Genomic DNA, 15641 nt, shown 5'->3' on the forward strand with positions numbered 1-15641 from the left:
TGAATATTTCCTGCCACAATTACACTAAGTGCATACTTAAATGCATTCATGTAATAAGTATATTTCTTAGCCCTTGTTATTTTCAAAATAGAATTTCATACTGAAATATACCTAGGAGAGCTATAATTGCCTCCACTTTTGCAATCTGTGTGTCCCAGAGGTATGCAATCGCTACTTATTCTTGATAAAATTAAAAGTGAAGTATATAAACCACGGAGCCTCAAAAAGATAAAGACTCACTGTGTATTGATGACTAGTCTGTCCCATTGTCCCTTAATATCATCCTCTGAAGGCTGTTCTGTAATATATAGCCCATCAAATTCCAATTTCCTCGCAACTTCTTTTTCTCGCTTAAATATTACCAATGGAACCTGGAAATAGGACAAAAAGTTGTTTAATTCACTTGGAGCAATACTTGGATGCTGAGAAAAATGCAAAGAACTGATAAACTTACTTCTCTAAAGTAAATGTCATTGCCCCTGCCCCTTTGGAACATCCCCTCAGAGGTAAGGTAGGCCCTGATTCTCTCATGACATTGCTTGAAGCCCACAGAGAAACAATCAGCCACTGGGTTACTTAGCATCTTGCAAGCCCTTCTTCTGCCTTTCTAACTTTGAGTTTTAATTACTCTACTCTTGTTTTAATTGCCTCTTAATATAATATTTATATACAGCTTTTATGTTTTATTTGCATTTTACCTAGTTGCTTTGGGAGGGAGATAAGTGTTTTCCGTATTTGATATATCAATCAATCAATAAAATAGTAGGTACAAGGACTTTTCCCCCAAAAGATGATATAATCCAGTGAAGAGAAATGGCAAGGGTGAGGAAAATGAAGAATTTTAACCGATTCTTCTTTCCTACTGCAATCTCCTATTTCATTTTCCTCACTACTTTAAAATGTCCTTTCCAGAAAATGTTTTAGAAGCTATAATGGACTACAGCAGGAAGGGACAATTAGCAGTAACGTTGCTTCTTCTTGCCATTAACAGGTGTACAACAGTGCACAAAATTAACTGTGCATTTCTCTACTATATTTTTTCCAAGAAAAAGAATTACAGAATTCAGAATACGAAGTTTTGATTTGTTTGTATTCATATTGTTGACTTATAACCTTTAGTGCTACTTCTTCTGACAACAACCCAATAAAATAAAATACACCACATACACATTATGAGTTATCAGACAGAGGGAAACAAACATAAAAATAAGTCCAAGGGAATTAATAGTCCATTAAGCAGATGTGACATTCTTATTCTCTTACTTTCAGACAGTAATACCCAATGATGCAGAAAAAGGAAATGACAGTGTGTAAAATTGCTAAAATGCGGAGTGTAGGTTCCATGTAGCCACTGCTTTCTTCAAGGACATAGTGTACTGTGATGATTCTATGAGAAGGACTTTCTAGGCTGTTTAGCTTCATTTTCTCAGCAGTATTAACTACTTGTATTTCCTTTTCTTCTGTCACTGAAGAAGTAGATACCTGTTGAAGAACGATTTGAGAGAAATATCATATTTCTAAAAGCTACACACAAAAGAAAAGGGCTAACGGGTGGAAACAGGACTATTCCAGAGGTAGATTATTGACATTTAATAGCAGGAAGCCTTGAGCTGAGATTCTACCAGATCTCATCCCCTCAATTTCTTTCTCGCTGGCATTTCTTATTTTCTTTAGTCATATGCTATTCTTATTTTAGAGATAATCCTAAACTTACAATCACTTGTTTAGTGACCATTTGAAGTTACAACGGTACTGAATAAAGTGGTTTATGGCTGTATATCAAACTTACGACCGCTGAAGCTTTCCCGTGGTCATAGGATCAAAATTCAGATGCTTGGCAACTGGCATGTATTTATGGTGGTTCCAGTGACCTGGGGTCATGTGATTATCTTTTGTGACCTTCTGACAAGCAAAGTCAATGGGGAGCCAGATTCACTTTACAACTGTAGTGATTCACTTAACAACTGAGGCAAGAAAGGTCACAAAATGGGGAAAAACTCAGTTAACTACTGCCTTGTTTAGCAACAGAAATTTTGGACTCAAATTGTGACTGTAAATCAAGGACTACCTGTATTTTCAAATTCTATCTTTAAACAATATTCACAGCTTTACAAAGCTTAAGTGTTTTTAATAGTGTTTTAGCCTCCATCAGCATCCTCCCCAATCATTACATATGTTTACCATTGCCTCATAAAATTATGGTATAGATTGCACTGGTGTAAAACATTGTTGAATTATAAGCTTGGAATACAGAGAAATGACACAGAATAAATTCAATCACCTTTAATGAACATTTATGCAGAAAATACATATACTAAAAGTAGCCTACATAAGCAAGCCCTAAATTCAGGATGTTATGTCAGAATTTTACACTACAGCTTAGCCTAAGAGAGTAAAATAACTGATTTGAGTAAAGATTTTGAGTTAAAAATCAATTAATTTTAATAAGTTAATTTCACATCTAATTGATAAAGTTTAAAGTATGAAGGATTTACCTTGTAAAACAAAAGAATGAAATTAATGGCAAATGCAACAAATAAAGCCAGCATCCTCATATTGTAAAAATTCCGAGCAAAATAATTCTGAAAAAAGAAATAATTTTGAATCAGTTTAGAGTAATAGTTAAAGTACTGAATTAGAAATCAGGACTCTTAGACACAAAAGCTGGCTGGGTGATTTTGGGCTAATCTCTCTATTCAGCCAAACCCACCTCACAGTGAAGTTATTACAAAGAAAATAGGAGATAACATTATGAATTGTATACTACAAAGACAGGACATAAATATAACAAATAAATATGCTTAATAGCTAGTTACACTTAATATATTTATCTTCTCTCCAAAACTTGCACGCTGCTTTTCTAAATAATTACATAAAAAGTTTTCCACTTCTAATTATTCACATAATTTATGACAATTAAAATTACTTATTCAAATTATGTGTATGTTTAAGGATTGTATCTGAACAATCTGTATATTAAACAGTGCCAAACTAATAAGAAAGTAGAAACAAATAATATTTCATATAGATATTTGGTAATCTGCAATACCCAGAAATGGTTATACATTCCCTTCCCAAAGACTTTTTTTGTGAAAATAAATAATCTCTAGCTTTGGAATATAGACATAAAAATGAATTAAGCTGCAAATGTCACCATTTAAACAAATATGTATACAAAATGATGTACTATAAGGAATTTTTGTCTATTTTAATTTTTAAACCCTTACAAGGACTTTCTGTTGATATGCAATAATTTTTTTCCAGAAGGCAGATTCTTGCAATTCTAGTTCACCATGCCTATGTTTGTGACACTGCCTTGGTTTCTGCTTTCCCTTATCTTCTTTTGTTTTCTCTTCTTTTTCTCCATCTTCTCCCCTGCAGACACATATTTTTCAAAACTATAATAACGGTCACATTTCTCAATTAAAATTTAATATTTCAAGTTTTATATTTTTTATTTATATATAATTTTTTTCAAAACAGTATGTTAGGAATATAAGTCACCTAACAGTTATTTGGGTTGGAAATATATAAACTAGGATAGACATTTTAATACTATATCTTTAAGAGAATGCTAAAACTGTAATTGGGTGTGGTTCCGCAAATGGCCATAAGATGGAGCCAGAAACCTGGGTTGTTTTGTCTCAGTGAGTTTCTGTTCTGGTGTTTTCTGGAGTGTTGCTGTTGCTCCTAATGACTGTTACTGATCGTTGATGTAAGTCTGTTACTGAACTGTTTTTTGATACTGGACTTTGATATTTGGATTATCCCTAAACTGAACACTGACTGCTTTACCTGTGAATGACTTGGACTGCTTATCTTGGACTGTGCTTAAACGTTTATTGGAAGTAAAAACCTACATTTACTGTACAGTGTATCTGTGTGCTGTGTGTGTATTATTCAACATTACGCTCACTACGTCTCCCTGTATGCGCTCATTCTCCTAACAGGGAATTACCTCAACACTGGTTATGGGCCCAGGCCATACCAGGCTCAGATAACTGAGAGTTAGTGTGAATATACAGTACTGTTTACTGTTTAATTGTGGGTTACTATCCTGGTAAAGATGGCACAAGACACTTCAACAAGTCTATCACTGATAACCTGGTTGGATGGAACAAACTATGTTTCCTGGTCTATGAAGTGCAGTCTACTTCTGTGTAGAGGAGGGTTATGGAATGTAGTTCAGAATCCACCAGATGTAAATGCTTGGGATCCAAATAATGAGGACGATGCCAAGAAGCTTGCTTAGTTTAAATGGAACAACGAACGAGATCTTTGTATAATTGGACTAACACTGAGTGACCAGCACCTAATCCATATTCGTGGAGAAGAGTCTGCTGCTAGGTGTTGGGAGAATCTGAAGAGGATTTATGTTCGTGACAGTGTAGGTGCACACATACATCTTACACATAAACTGTTTAGAGCATGTCTTCTGAAAGGTGGAGATATGTTAGCTCATTTGATCTTCACGAAAAGAACTTTTCAAGAGCTACATGAAAAGGAACTGGTATTTTCAGAGCTGCATCAAGTTTACATCATTCTTTCCTCATTGGATGAAAGTTATGATGATTATGTATCTTCACTGGAAGTCCTGCCCAGAGATAAACTGACATTGACTGACATAACCGGAAGGTTGTTAGAAGAAGCAAGAAGATGGCTGGATAGGGACCAATTGAGGAAGGAACAACCACAAGAAGAGGATTTGTGTTCAACTGCCAATACTGTTAGGAAATGTTTTTCTTGTGGGACTAGGGGACATATAGCTAGATTCTGTAAGAAAGGAAAAAGACAGAATGCTGGTAATCACTGGAAGGCTAAGAAGAATGTTAGTTTAGCTGTCTAGCAATTCAACTGTAAACCATGATTTGTGGGTTGTTGATAGTGGAGCATCGCAATGCATTACTAAAGATAGAAAGAGGTTTGTAAAGATGTCCACGAGTAAGCAACATGTATCATTGGCAAATGGATGGAAGATGAAAGCTTCTGGTGAAGGTACTGCATATTGTTCTTGTGTAAATGAGCATTTAACAATGTTATATGTACCTAAACTGAAATTTAATTTGTTATCAGTAAGGGCTTTAGTTAATATTGGTTATGTAGTAACCTTTAGGGGAGATAACTGTATAATAGAGAGAGGGGGTAAAAGTGTTACTGCTACTTTAGAGAATGATTTATATGTGATACATGATGACCAGTTGAAGATGGCTAACTCAGTTTATAACAATGTTAAGCCACATGATGAATGTATACATTTACTGCATAGACGTCTGGGGCACATTAATTTCAAAATGTTGAAACAAACTGATGAATTGTCAGAGGGAGTAAAATTGAAACCCTGTAGCAAGTATTTACATTGTAATGCCTGCAAACAGACTTAATGGGTTTAAGACCAAAGAACCTTTAGAGGTTGTGTTTGGTGACATAATTGGTCCTAAGAAACCTAGTTTGGGAGGTGTCTGCTATATTTTGAATATTATGGACCATTACTCACGATACGGTTTCTGCTATCTTATGAAAAACAAAACAGAAACATTCCAACATTTCTTTAATTGGCTAAGGTTTGCAGAGAGAAAAGTGAGGAGTAAAGTAATTACTTTAGTTACTGATAATGGGACTGAGTTTGTTAACAAAAGATTCCAAACAATGCTGAAATTGGCTGGTGTCCAACATAAACGTTCTGCACCTTACAGACCACAACATAACTCGTTTGTAGAATGAAGAGGGCAAACATTACAAGCCATGGCTCTCACTATGTTATCTGATTCAGGTTTGCCTGAAACACTGTGGGGTGAGGCCATAATGTGTAGCAACCATGTGTTAAACAATGTAGTTAATACAACAACTGGAGAATTACCATTTACTCGTTGGCATGGCAGAAAACCAAATTTAAGTTATCTACACACATTTGGAGCTCCAGCATGGGTGCATATTCCCTCACAAGTAAGACTGAAGGGGCAACATAGAGCTAAGAAGTTATTTTTTGTAGGTTACGAGGCCAACCATAGATCGTTTGGATTTTGGGATCGAGGCACAGCTCATGTTTATTGTAGTGCTAGTGCAAAATTTCTTGAGCACGTTGGGTGGAATAAACTGGAACAGGAATCCAGCAATGATGTTATTATTTAGTCCCTAAATATAAAATAAGTAAACCACAAATAGCCATTAAAGAGGAAGAACAGGCACAGGAGGAAGTAGGAGAACAGACACAGGAGGAAGTAGAAGAACAGGAGCAGGTGGCACAAGTGAGTCCACCAGTAAGCCCTGTATTACCAAGATGTTCAAGATGAGTAACATGACCACCTGATAGATATCAGGCTAGTGTTGTATGCCAAGTGAATACAGTTCCAAACAACTATGGTGAACTAAAACTGTATCCTGCTAAGGATCAGGCTGCTTGGTAGAAAGCAATGGATAAGACTTGGAATCATTAAAAAAAACTGGAGGTATATTAAAATGTTAAGTTACCACCTGGTAAACATGCCATAGGGTATAAATGGATTTATAAACTTAAGACTAGTATAGATGGGACTGTTACCCATAAAGCCAGGTTAGTAGCACAAGGGTTCAATCAGACAGCAAATGACTACGATGAGGTGTTTGAGCCTAGTCTGAAGGCTACTACATTAAGGGCAGCATTAGTGTGGGCAGCTAAGGAGAAATATATTGTAAATCATTTGGATGTAGAGATGGCATATCTGCATGCGCCGTTGCAACACACTATATATTTAAAGAAACCTTTAGGTATAGAAAATGATAATACAACTGATTGCTGGAGATTGAAAGAGTCTTTATGGCTTGAAGCAATCAGGATATGAGTGGAACAATGTATAGTTAAAGAATTAACTAAGATAGGTTTTGTAGCTGGCATGGCTGATCCATGTTTGTTTAAAAGAGAAAGTAATGGTGTAATTTCATTGTTGCTATTATTTACTGATGACATAGCATTAATCACCAAAACTGAACAAGAAGCTCCTGAAATAATATCACTGTTAGAGAAGAAATTTAAGATAAAGCAGTTAGGAGAAATCAAACAATATCTTGGTTTAAAGATAGCTAAAACTAGGGGAGGATACAAAATCTCACAGGCAGATAAAATTAACCAATTACTAAAAAGTTTTAAAATGGAACTTTGTAAGCCGGCTAAACACCAATGACCCAGGAGTTTAGCCATAGTGATGTTCAAAGTCCTATTTTGATAAGAACATTTATCAGTCCTTGATTGGTAGTTTATCTTATCTCTGTAATTGGTCAAGGCCAGATATAGCATATAGTGTTAATCAATTAGCGAGATTTAACGCTGAGCTGACTGAAAGGCACTGGCAAGCTGCTAAACATGTGTTAAGATCTCTGAAACAAACAATGCATTATGGAGCCAGTGTATTTGGAACCTAAAGATGAACTGAATTTAATTGCATATGCTGATGCAAGTTTTGCTACAGACATAAATACATGAAAATCTACATTGGGTACTGTAGTATTATTGGGAAAGGTGTTGATTGGATGGAGGTCTATTAGACAGAAACATCTAAGTTTGTCAACAATGGAGGCTGAATTCTCATGTTTATCCTTATTATGTACAGATTTAGTTTGTTATAAGCAATTATTGATTGACATGGGAATTGATGTAACATATTCTATTGTTATTTACGAAGACAACCAATCAGCAATACAAATGGCTTCAAATATTGCTGTTAAAACAAGAACAAAACACACAGATTTAAGATATTTAAATGTGAGAATACTGTATGTCAGAAAACAATATAGCAGATCATTTTACAAAGGCCCAAGGCTCTATAAAGCATAAGGCATGCTGCGAGGATTATGGACTTAGAATGTAAGGTTGTATATATTGTCCTACCCAAAGGGGAGAATGTTAGGAATGTAAGTCACCTAACAGTTATTTGGGTTGGAAATATATAAACTAGGATAGATATTTTAATACTATATCTTTAAGTGAATGCTAAAACTGTAATTGGGTGTGGTTCCGCAAATGGCCAAAAAATGAAGCCAGAAACCTGGGTTGTTTAGTCTCAGTGAGTTTCTGTTCTGGTGTTTTCTGGAGAGTGTTGCCGTTGCTCCTAATGACTGTTACCGATCGTTGATGTAAGTCTGTTACTGAACTGTTTTTTGATACTGGACTTTGATATTTGGATTATCCCTAAACTGAACACTGACTTTCTTACCTGTGAATGACTTTGGACTGCTTATCTTGGACTGTGCTTAAACATTTATTGGAAGTAAAAACCTACATTTACTGTACAGTGTATCTGTGTGCTGTGTGTGTATTATTCAACATTACGCTCACTACGTCTCCCTGTATGCGCTCATTCTCCTAATGGGGAATTACCTCAACACAGTATATTGTCCAGACACTTCATTTTACCGAAAAAACAACATATACTAGTAACAATAATATTATACATAATTATAGCAATAATTATAGTTGTATTAGCTTATTTGTAATCATATTAATTATACCAGCATGCTTATAGTCATAGATAACATTCATCTTTACATACACATAACAATAATCTTTCTTCTAACTTCTACCCCTTATATCTAACCACTGGTAAAACCTATCCAATGTTGAATAATATTCTGTATCTCCTTTATCTTTTATTTTTAATGTCAATCTATCCAAAATTTAATATCTCAATGAGGAAAGAATCAACTGCACCATGGAAAGCACAGGTGTGTTTTTTTTTAAGGGCATGGGTATGATAACAGTTGAACAAAGACTATGGAAAATGAACGATATACAAAGAACTTAGAAAATCTAACAACAATAACCATTTTATAATAAAATTAAAATGGAAAAATATTGTGCTGAAAATTAAAAATAGATTAGAAAACAAGAGTGGTGTAATTCTAGGTTACAAACTTCTACATGGTGTTCTGCCTGATTCCTCAAGTACAATAAACATAAAGTAAATATATACAAACAAATTGTTAATTTATACTGCAATACAAAATTTAGAATGAATTCTCATGAAGGTCCTTGGATGTTTTTTCCCCCAATAAGGTAACAATCTTGATGAAACTATTAATTCCAAAAGGAATGGGACATACTCTGCTTTTTCATGTTCAAATTTAGTATCTTCCCTTTCATCTTTTCCATCTTCATTCATCTTCTGGTCCTTGAATAAATAAAAATAAACAAAAAGGAAAACAATGGTCCATTTTCAACTTATATGGCATAAAACAACAAAAGGGTATTGTTACTACAAATCCTTTAAAAATACACATACATTCTCTGTCTGATGTATAAAAACAAGGTTACACGTTTTCACTTGTAAATGATTCTTTCATTTTGAAATTGAACCTAATTTTTAAACCCCTACAATCTTGGGGGGGAAAATTACTTAAAATTACCTAAAGATTGTAACCCATCTTAAAACAAGAAAAACTGTTCTTTTAAATAGGGTTGACAAACATGAAATTCTTATTTGCAAGCTTTTAAAAAAGAAAAAAGAGAGTTAAACAAGGCAGATAAATAAAAACAGTATTTGTACCTGTACGTTTTCTTGCACATCAGGTAAAGGGAGTAAAGAAGGACTGCTCAACAAGTCACTCAAGCCTGCATTTGGATTATGTGGAATTAGTTTATATTGTCCTCCTTCTCGTTTTAAATCTAAGCCAAAAATATCTGAGAGGAGGTCACTATCTTCTGATAGAGCTTTGAGATCAGTCAGGTCTTCTGCAGGCAAAGCAGCTTCAACTGGCTTCCTTTCTACTTCTTCTCCATCACCACGGACTTCATCCTGAGTAGGGTCAGGCATGTTAGCTAGAAGTTCGGCTACTTTGATTTTCTTGGCTCCTTCAACCAGGCTCCCTCCAAGCAGCAAGCTGTACATGATTTGAAAGAAGCCTCTGAAGACACTCGATAAAAAATGCATGAAACCTATTAAAATGGTCCAGTAGGAAGAAAACAGAGCCATGACCATGTCCTTCATGGTCATTTTTTTCATCTTCTTCATTTGCTTCTTTATGCTTTTCATGCTTAACATTTTCATCAGAGTCATTATGTTATGCCTGAGGGCTATTAATGCTGATGTGATGGTCACTAGAGAGAAGAATCCTATTCGGGGGTCTTGCTCCTCCAGCTTCTCGTTTTCATTTTCTTCTTTATTCATAGACCGCTCGTTCAGATCTGATTCTGAGATCTGAGCAGCCAACTGCATTTCAAAGATGGTATCTTCACAAAAATTAACAAAAAGTTCCATTTTTTCCTTTTCCCCTCCTTCGTTTACTACATCAAAAATAAACTGCCTCTTTGACTCTTTAACCTGAGGTTTCTCCCACTGCGTCCGACTTGATTCACTGATCTCAAAGTAAACTCGTTCAATGCGCTTCGCGCTGCCCATTATTTCTATGCGTCCTAAAAAGGGCTGGAAGTAGTTTAGAACACTATCTGCCAATTCAAGGAAAGTTTGCAGTCGTGTATCATGAGGCATGTGCTCTGACAAGTTGGTCAGCAAAACAGCAACGTTGAAGCCAATGTCCTTAGCCGGCTCATGAAACCGTTTCACAAATTCCTCATAGTCCAAAGTTTCATTCTCATCTGTTTCAGCACAGGAGAGCAGAAACTCAGTTTCTGATTGAGTATAATGTTTGTGGCTCTCCATCGCTTTATGGAAATCTCTCTTGGAAATAATACCTTTACCATCCGGATCATATTCTTTGAATGCGTCAGAGAAAGTTAAATCCTTCAGTTTTAGAAATATATCAAAAAACTTTAGAATCATTTCTACATTGTTGAACGATTCCACCAGCATGTCAACCATCTGCTTGCCGATTGTTCCATTCACAACATTACCTGAACGTGGGAAAGTGCATCAATAATTTTACTGACTGACTGAGTTACTTTAAATTGTCAAAGAAATATTATAAACATTGAAACTATACTACAAATCTGAGGACAACAATACTGTATTTATAAATAATATTTAGTTAATATTTAGAATTGACCAAAAACTACAGCCTGTATTTTTATTTCAAGCTTAAAAGACAAAGTATTTTATAATTGCATTATATTTCAATTACTTATGCTCCAATTTCCCTGCTCTGAATTACACAACACATATCACGGTTGACGGGCTATCAGGAGCTGTTGGTGAGTGGAAGTGGTCACAGCTGGTGGTCAGTAGAACCCAAATGCTGAGAATCAATTAGAGACCCATCTCTCTGTACAACCTTTGTGGTTATATCTTTATACAAACATATCCTCACAAAGAAGATGCATAGGAAAGGGAAAAGTTTATCATGCTTCTATCAACTTACTCAGCATCTGTTCCAAGGAATTGGAATTCCTTGTTTATGCTCATTATAAGTTTTATAGATTGAGGAAGCACAGTTCAAAAAAAAAGGCAAGTGGACACTTGGATTTGTGTGGACACTTATCCATGTGTATACTCACCAACTAAACTAGCCAGTTCCAATTTTTTGGCTGATGAAGAGAATTACGCCTTGGGGCAGACTGAAGATTTCAGGCATTGTATATGGTACACAGATTACAATTAGAGATAAGCTTTTATGAATACAAGTATCACTATTCCTTTATCCCAAGAAAAGCCTTTTAAAGAAAGCTTTTCCCATCTGAAATGAAGGAAAACTTAATTTGATCACTTAAGATCAGCATTAGTAAAGGGCTTAAACTGGTAGCCCGCTGGAGAATCAAAAGCATGATAAATTAGGGGGATCCAAAATTGTGATCAGCACATTCCTGAGTACTTTACTTTATAACCTATCACCAGGAGAACAACTGCTTAGATATAACCCAATCCCTTCTGAGTACAGTACTAAGGTTACAACAGTATGCACACTATACATCTGATTACACAGTACTAGGGATTGCCATACTATTATTTTGCAAATATATCTGCCTGCCAGAGAAGAATAGTTTCACAGTATTTAACATCTTTCCCCACCCTTAATTAATCTCTAGAAAGATTAGAATGTGTTTCATTGAATGTAAATGTATTTCATTTTTATGTACCTCACTGAAATCAGAAAATGTTAACATTTTTAATCGATTACCAGAGTTGGAATTTTTTCACAGTAATTTATACAAATTGACAGGCTGCATATACTCTCTCAGCCAACTTGCTGATATTAATCATGTATTTGCATTTCATTCATTGACACTATAGCAGCCAGGAAGGTGTAACCTCTTTCTTCCCTTTTGTGATCCTAATAAACGTGGATTTTTAAGATATATTTTACACTAGGAAGAAACACTCCTAGGTGCAATTTGAAAAATACTTTAGTAAAATGTGTTTAAAATTATAATTTGAAAGGTACCTTCCAACATAGACAGCAGCATGACCACCATATCTTTCTGAAGGTCCATTAACTCTTTCAGTAATTCAATTTGACTAGAATCCTGTCAAGATAAATATAAGATTCCCAGAAGTCTTTTTTATGCTGCAAGGAGATAAAATCTTATTCCTGCCTTGTCATAACTTATAAGAAAAGAACAGGGATGTTCAAACACTCCTTTAGAAATAATTCATGTGAAATTATTTACATTATTTTTTTTGAAAGACTCTACATAATCACCAAGACAACAATAATCCTTCTCAAAAAAGTGACAAATATTAAGAAATCTACCAGCTTTAACTCAATAAAGCCTATCTTTGCCACTTTCTGAATCCTTCCAAGGGTTCTAATTTTTATAGTTCTGCAGTTATTTTTTAATAAAGTTTTATTTGGGTTTTCACACACAAAATACAAGTAAAACATCTTTTTTGAAAATAGCATGGTCCCGGGTTGAACTTCTTTATACAGACACAAAACTCAATTTCATGCTCCTTTTTGTGTTCTATTCCATATCTTATACTATTCTACATTTTCTATATAGTTTGTTCCCTCTTTTAATTTTCTCAATTTTATTTTGATTATCCCATCTCAATTCAAATCATTATATCTATACTTTTGTCTGTTCTGTTTCAATTTCATATTATCTTTTCTCATTAAACAGATTTTCTCCTGTAGTTACTAATTGGAGTATGACACCTTTATACCTTTTAATTACATCCATTCAACTCTTATTTAAACTTCAATATATACCTTAAGGTTATGACCTTCAATATAATACATACTAGATAACTTCCAATCGAATTCTGCTTGGTACATTCTTATAATACACACTATATTCTTTTTAAAAAAAGGATTATAAATATATGCAATTATAAACCCTCATTCCATTCCAATTCAGTTCTATCTTTAATAATCATTAAAATCTTAACATCTTTAACACTTCTTTTCAATTAAATATCATACTTCCTTAAAGACACATATAATCTCCATAATTAATTTTTCCCTTATTTCTCTTCACATGTTTTATAAATCATTAAATATTCATTTTGTTACATTTATTTATTGACAAGCGTTCCACTGAATTACGATAGCTATTTTATCAGACATTTTAATCATACATTGTTTCATATTTTCTAAAATTATTTCTGTTTCTAATATAACAATACTATCTTATGTACCTTTGCAGAATCCCTTTTTCCATTAAATTTTCACCCATTATCTCTACATAGGCCCTGTTTCTCTATATTTTGTTTCTGTCCTTTATAACTTCTTTTCCTTTCTTTCTTCCCTCTCATCTTCTCCCTCCCCTTTTTACCCCCTTATCTCTCTACTTCTAATTCTCTCTTCTGCATTTCCCTCTTCTGTTGATTTCTGATTTTATACTTATTTTTCACTCTATTTTGGGTGGGAGTTGTTTTTCCCAGTCTTAAACTTTCCATTCTCTTTCCCCCCTTTCCTTTTTCCCCCCACCTAAGATTACTTGTTCATTAAAGATGGCTGCCTCTTTGTCGCAATCTTCTTGTTCTGCAGGCATTTCTTGTTGTTTCTCATAATTCCAAATCTCCATTTCTAAAAACTGAAATACGAAGCCAAAAGAACCTCTCCCTTCTTGTGCATCTTCTTTGTACTTTTTAAGTTCCATTTTCAGTTCTTCTAAAAGTGGACCCATTTTAAACAGTTTTAAACAACCACCCGATTGATTTTAGTCATTCAAATACAATAACCAAAAATCCAGAAATCGTCAAGTAATCCAAATAGTCCCGAGATATATCTTCTTATTTCTTTTTCCACTTTCTCTTCCTGGGGTTTTTGTTGCAATATTTCAGTTAGAATGTATCTTTTGGAAGTCTTGTTGAGATTTTGCTGTAAATTCTTTTTAATTCCAGGCAGTCTCCTCCCTTCCAGATCCTGCCCTTTTATTCTTTTTCTCTCTTTTCCTGTTTTTAAAAACTTTTGATTATCCAGAAATCTTTATTATCCCTTTGACTTTTTATTTTCAGCATTAAATGCCTATTAATGTCAAAGTGGATTTTTTTCCAATTTCTTGCTTAAATCTCTTAGCTGTCAATATAGGAAAAGGAGAAAAAAAAACCCAAATCTTTTCCCTTTTCTGTCTCCTTCACAGCTTAAAAATCTTCTTAGGGAACAATGTTATTGTTTTTTTTCAATATTTTCAATTCCAGGGTACCTTATTTGTTGCTTTTGCTGTTTGACCCGGTCAACCAAAACTTTCTCTTCTTATCTTCCTCCTGCACATTCTTTTCCGGTGGAGTTCTTCTTTGTGGTGGCCATTTCTGACCACCGCTACAACCTTCGGGAAAGGGAGTAATGGCCAGCTGGGGAGGAGAGATGCGGCTCTCCTCAACCCTGCAGGCAGTCTCCCCCCTCTTCACCACCTCTACGATGTGGCTTAGCCCCGAAACCAGCCGGCTCGGGGCGCTCCAGCAGCGAGCACGGATCGAAGTCTCGCAGAGCCGAGGTTTCGGTCTGTCGCCGAAGAAGCTCAAACCGGTAGTCGTCAGGCTACATATTTCTCTCACTAACATCTAACATCCTACAGTAGAATTAAGGAGAAATTTCCTAACAGTGAGAACAATTAACCAATGGAGTGGCTTGCCTCCAGAAATTGTGGGTGCTCCAGAACTAGAGGTTTTTAAGAAGAGACTGGGCAGCCACTTGTCTGGAATGGTATAGGGTCTCCTGGTTGTGCAGGGGGCTGGACTAGAAGACCTTCAAGCTCCCTTCCATCTGTATTATTCTTTATTTCTGTTATCTTTTTAAGCACTGTCCCTACTAGAAACAAGTACTGAACTATTTGTTCTTCTCCTTTGGTATAAATGAAATTTCATTACCCTCAGCATAATACAATCCAGTTGCCCAATCTGTTTTAACAATCAGCTCCAAATGAGTACTATTTCTTGGTGTTATAATGTTACTGAGAGGCAATTAACTGAACATTCATTACATTTTCTTTAATTAAACAGCAGTAACCAATTGCATTAAAAATCATTCTGTACCTGAGAAAGCTTCATCTGCATGTGGGCAAAGACATGAAGAAAACCAACCACAGCATCCCAAAGTCTGCTGTGTGCAAGACTCTGTTGATTACCTGTACATGGACCCTGAAAAAAGACATGATAATCTCAAAGAATAAAGAGTATACAACAGAAAAGTCACTAGGAATCAGGTGGAATATCAATGTAATGAATTATTATTGTGAATATGAATCTAATGTAAATTTATCTTCTGCCAGTGAACTGTTATTACAAAGCAGCAATTGAGCCAAATAATAACAGCTTATACAACATTTACACAAAAGT

At 35.0% G+C, this 15641-nt stretch overlaps 1 protein-coding gene across 1 annotated transcript in view; it reads right to left on the minus strand.

Annotated features, from left to right (window-relative positions):
* RYR2 (ryanodine receptor 2) overlaps positions 1 to 15641 on the minus strand; it is a 317056-nt gene that overhangs the window by 22881 nt on the left and 278534 nt on the right. The window contains exons 88-95 of the mRNA XM_087967520.1: positions 15339 to 15443; positions 12304 to 12385; positions 9516 to 10819; positions 9073 to 9140; positions 3228 to 3375; positions 2496 to 2582; positions 1264 to 1482; positions 241 to 371 (exon numbers count right to left, since the gene is read on the minus strand). Of these exons, the coding sequence (XP_087823646.1) occupies positions 241 to 371; positions 1264 to 1482; positions 2496 to 2582; positions 3228 to 3375; positions 9073 to 9140; positions 9516 to 10819; positions 12304 to 12385; positions 15339 to 15443 (2144 nt within the window). The remainder of the gene's footprint in view (positions 1 to 240; positions 372 to 1263; positions 1483 to 2495; positions 2583 to 3227; positions 3376 to 9072; positions 9141 to 9515; positions 10820 to 12303; positions 12386 to 15338; positions 15444 to 15641) is intronic.

Source organism: Notechis scutatus, chromosome 1 (assembly GCF_049901735.1).
Source record: "Notechis scutatus isolate UNSWTSFEM ecotype Mainland chromosome 1, rNotScu1.2, whole genome shotgun sequence".
Classification (NCBI taxonomy): domain Eukaryota; kingdom Metazoa; phylum Chordata; class Lepidosauria; order Squamata; family Elapidae; genus Notechis; species Notechis scutatus.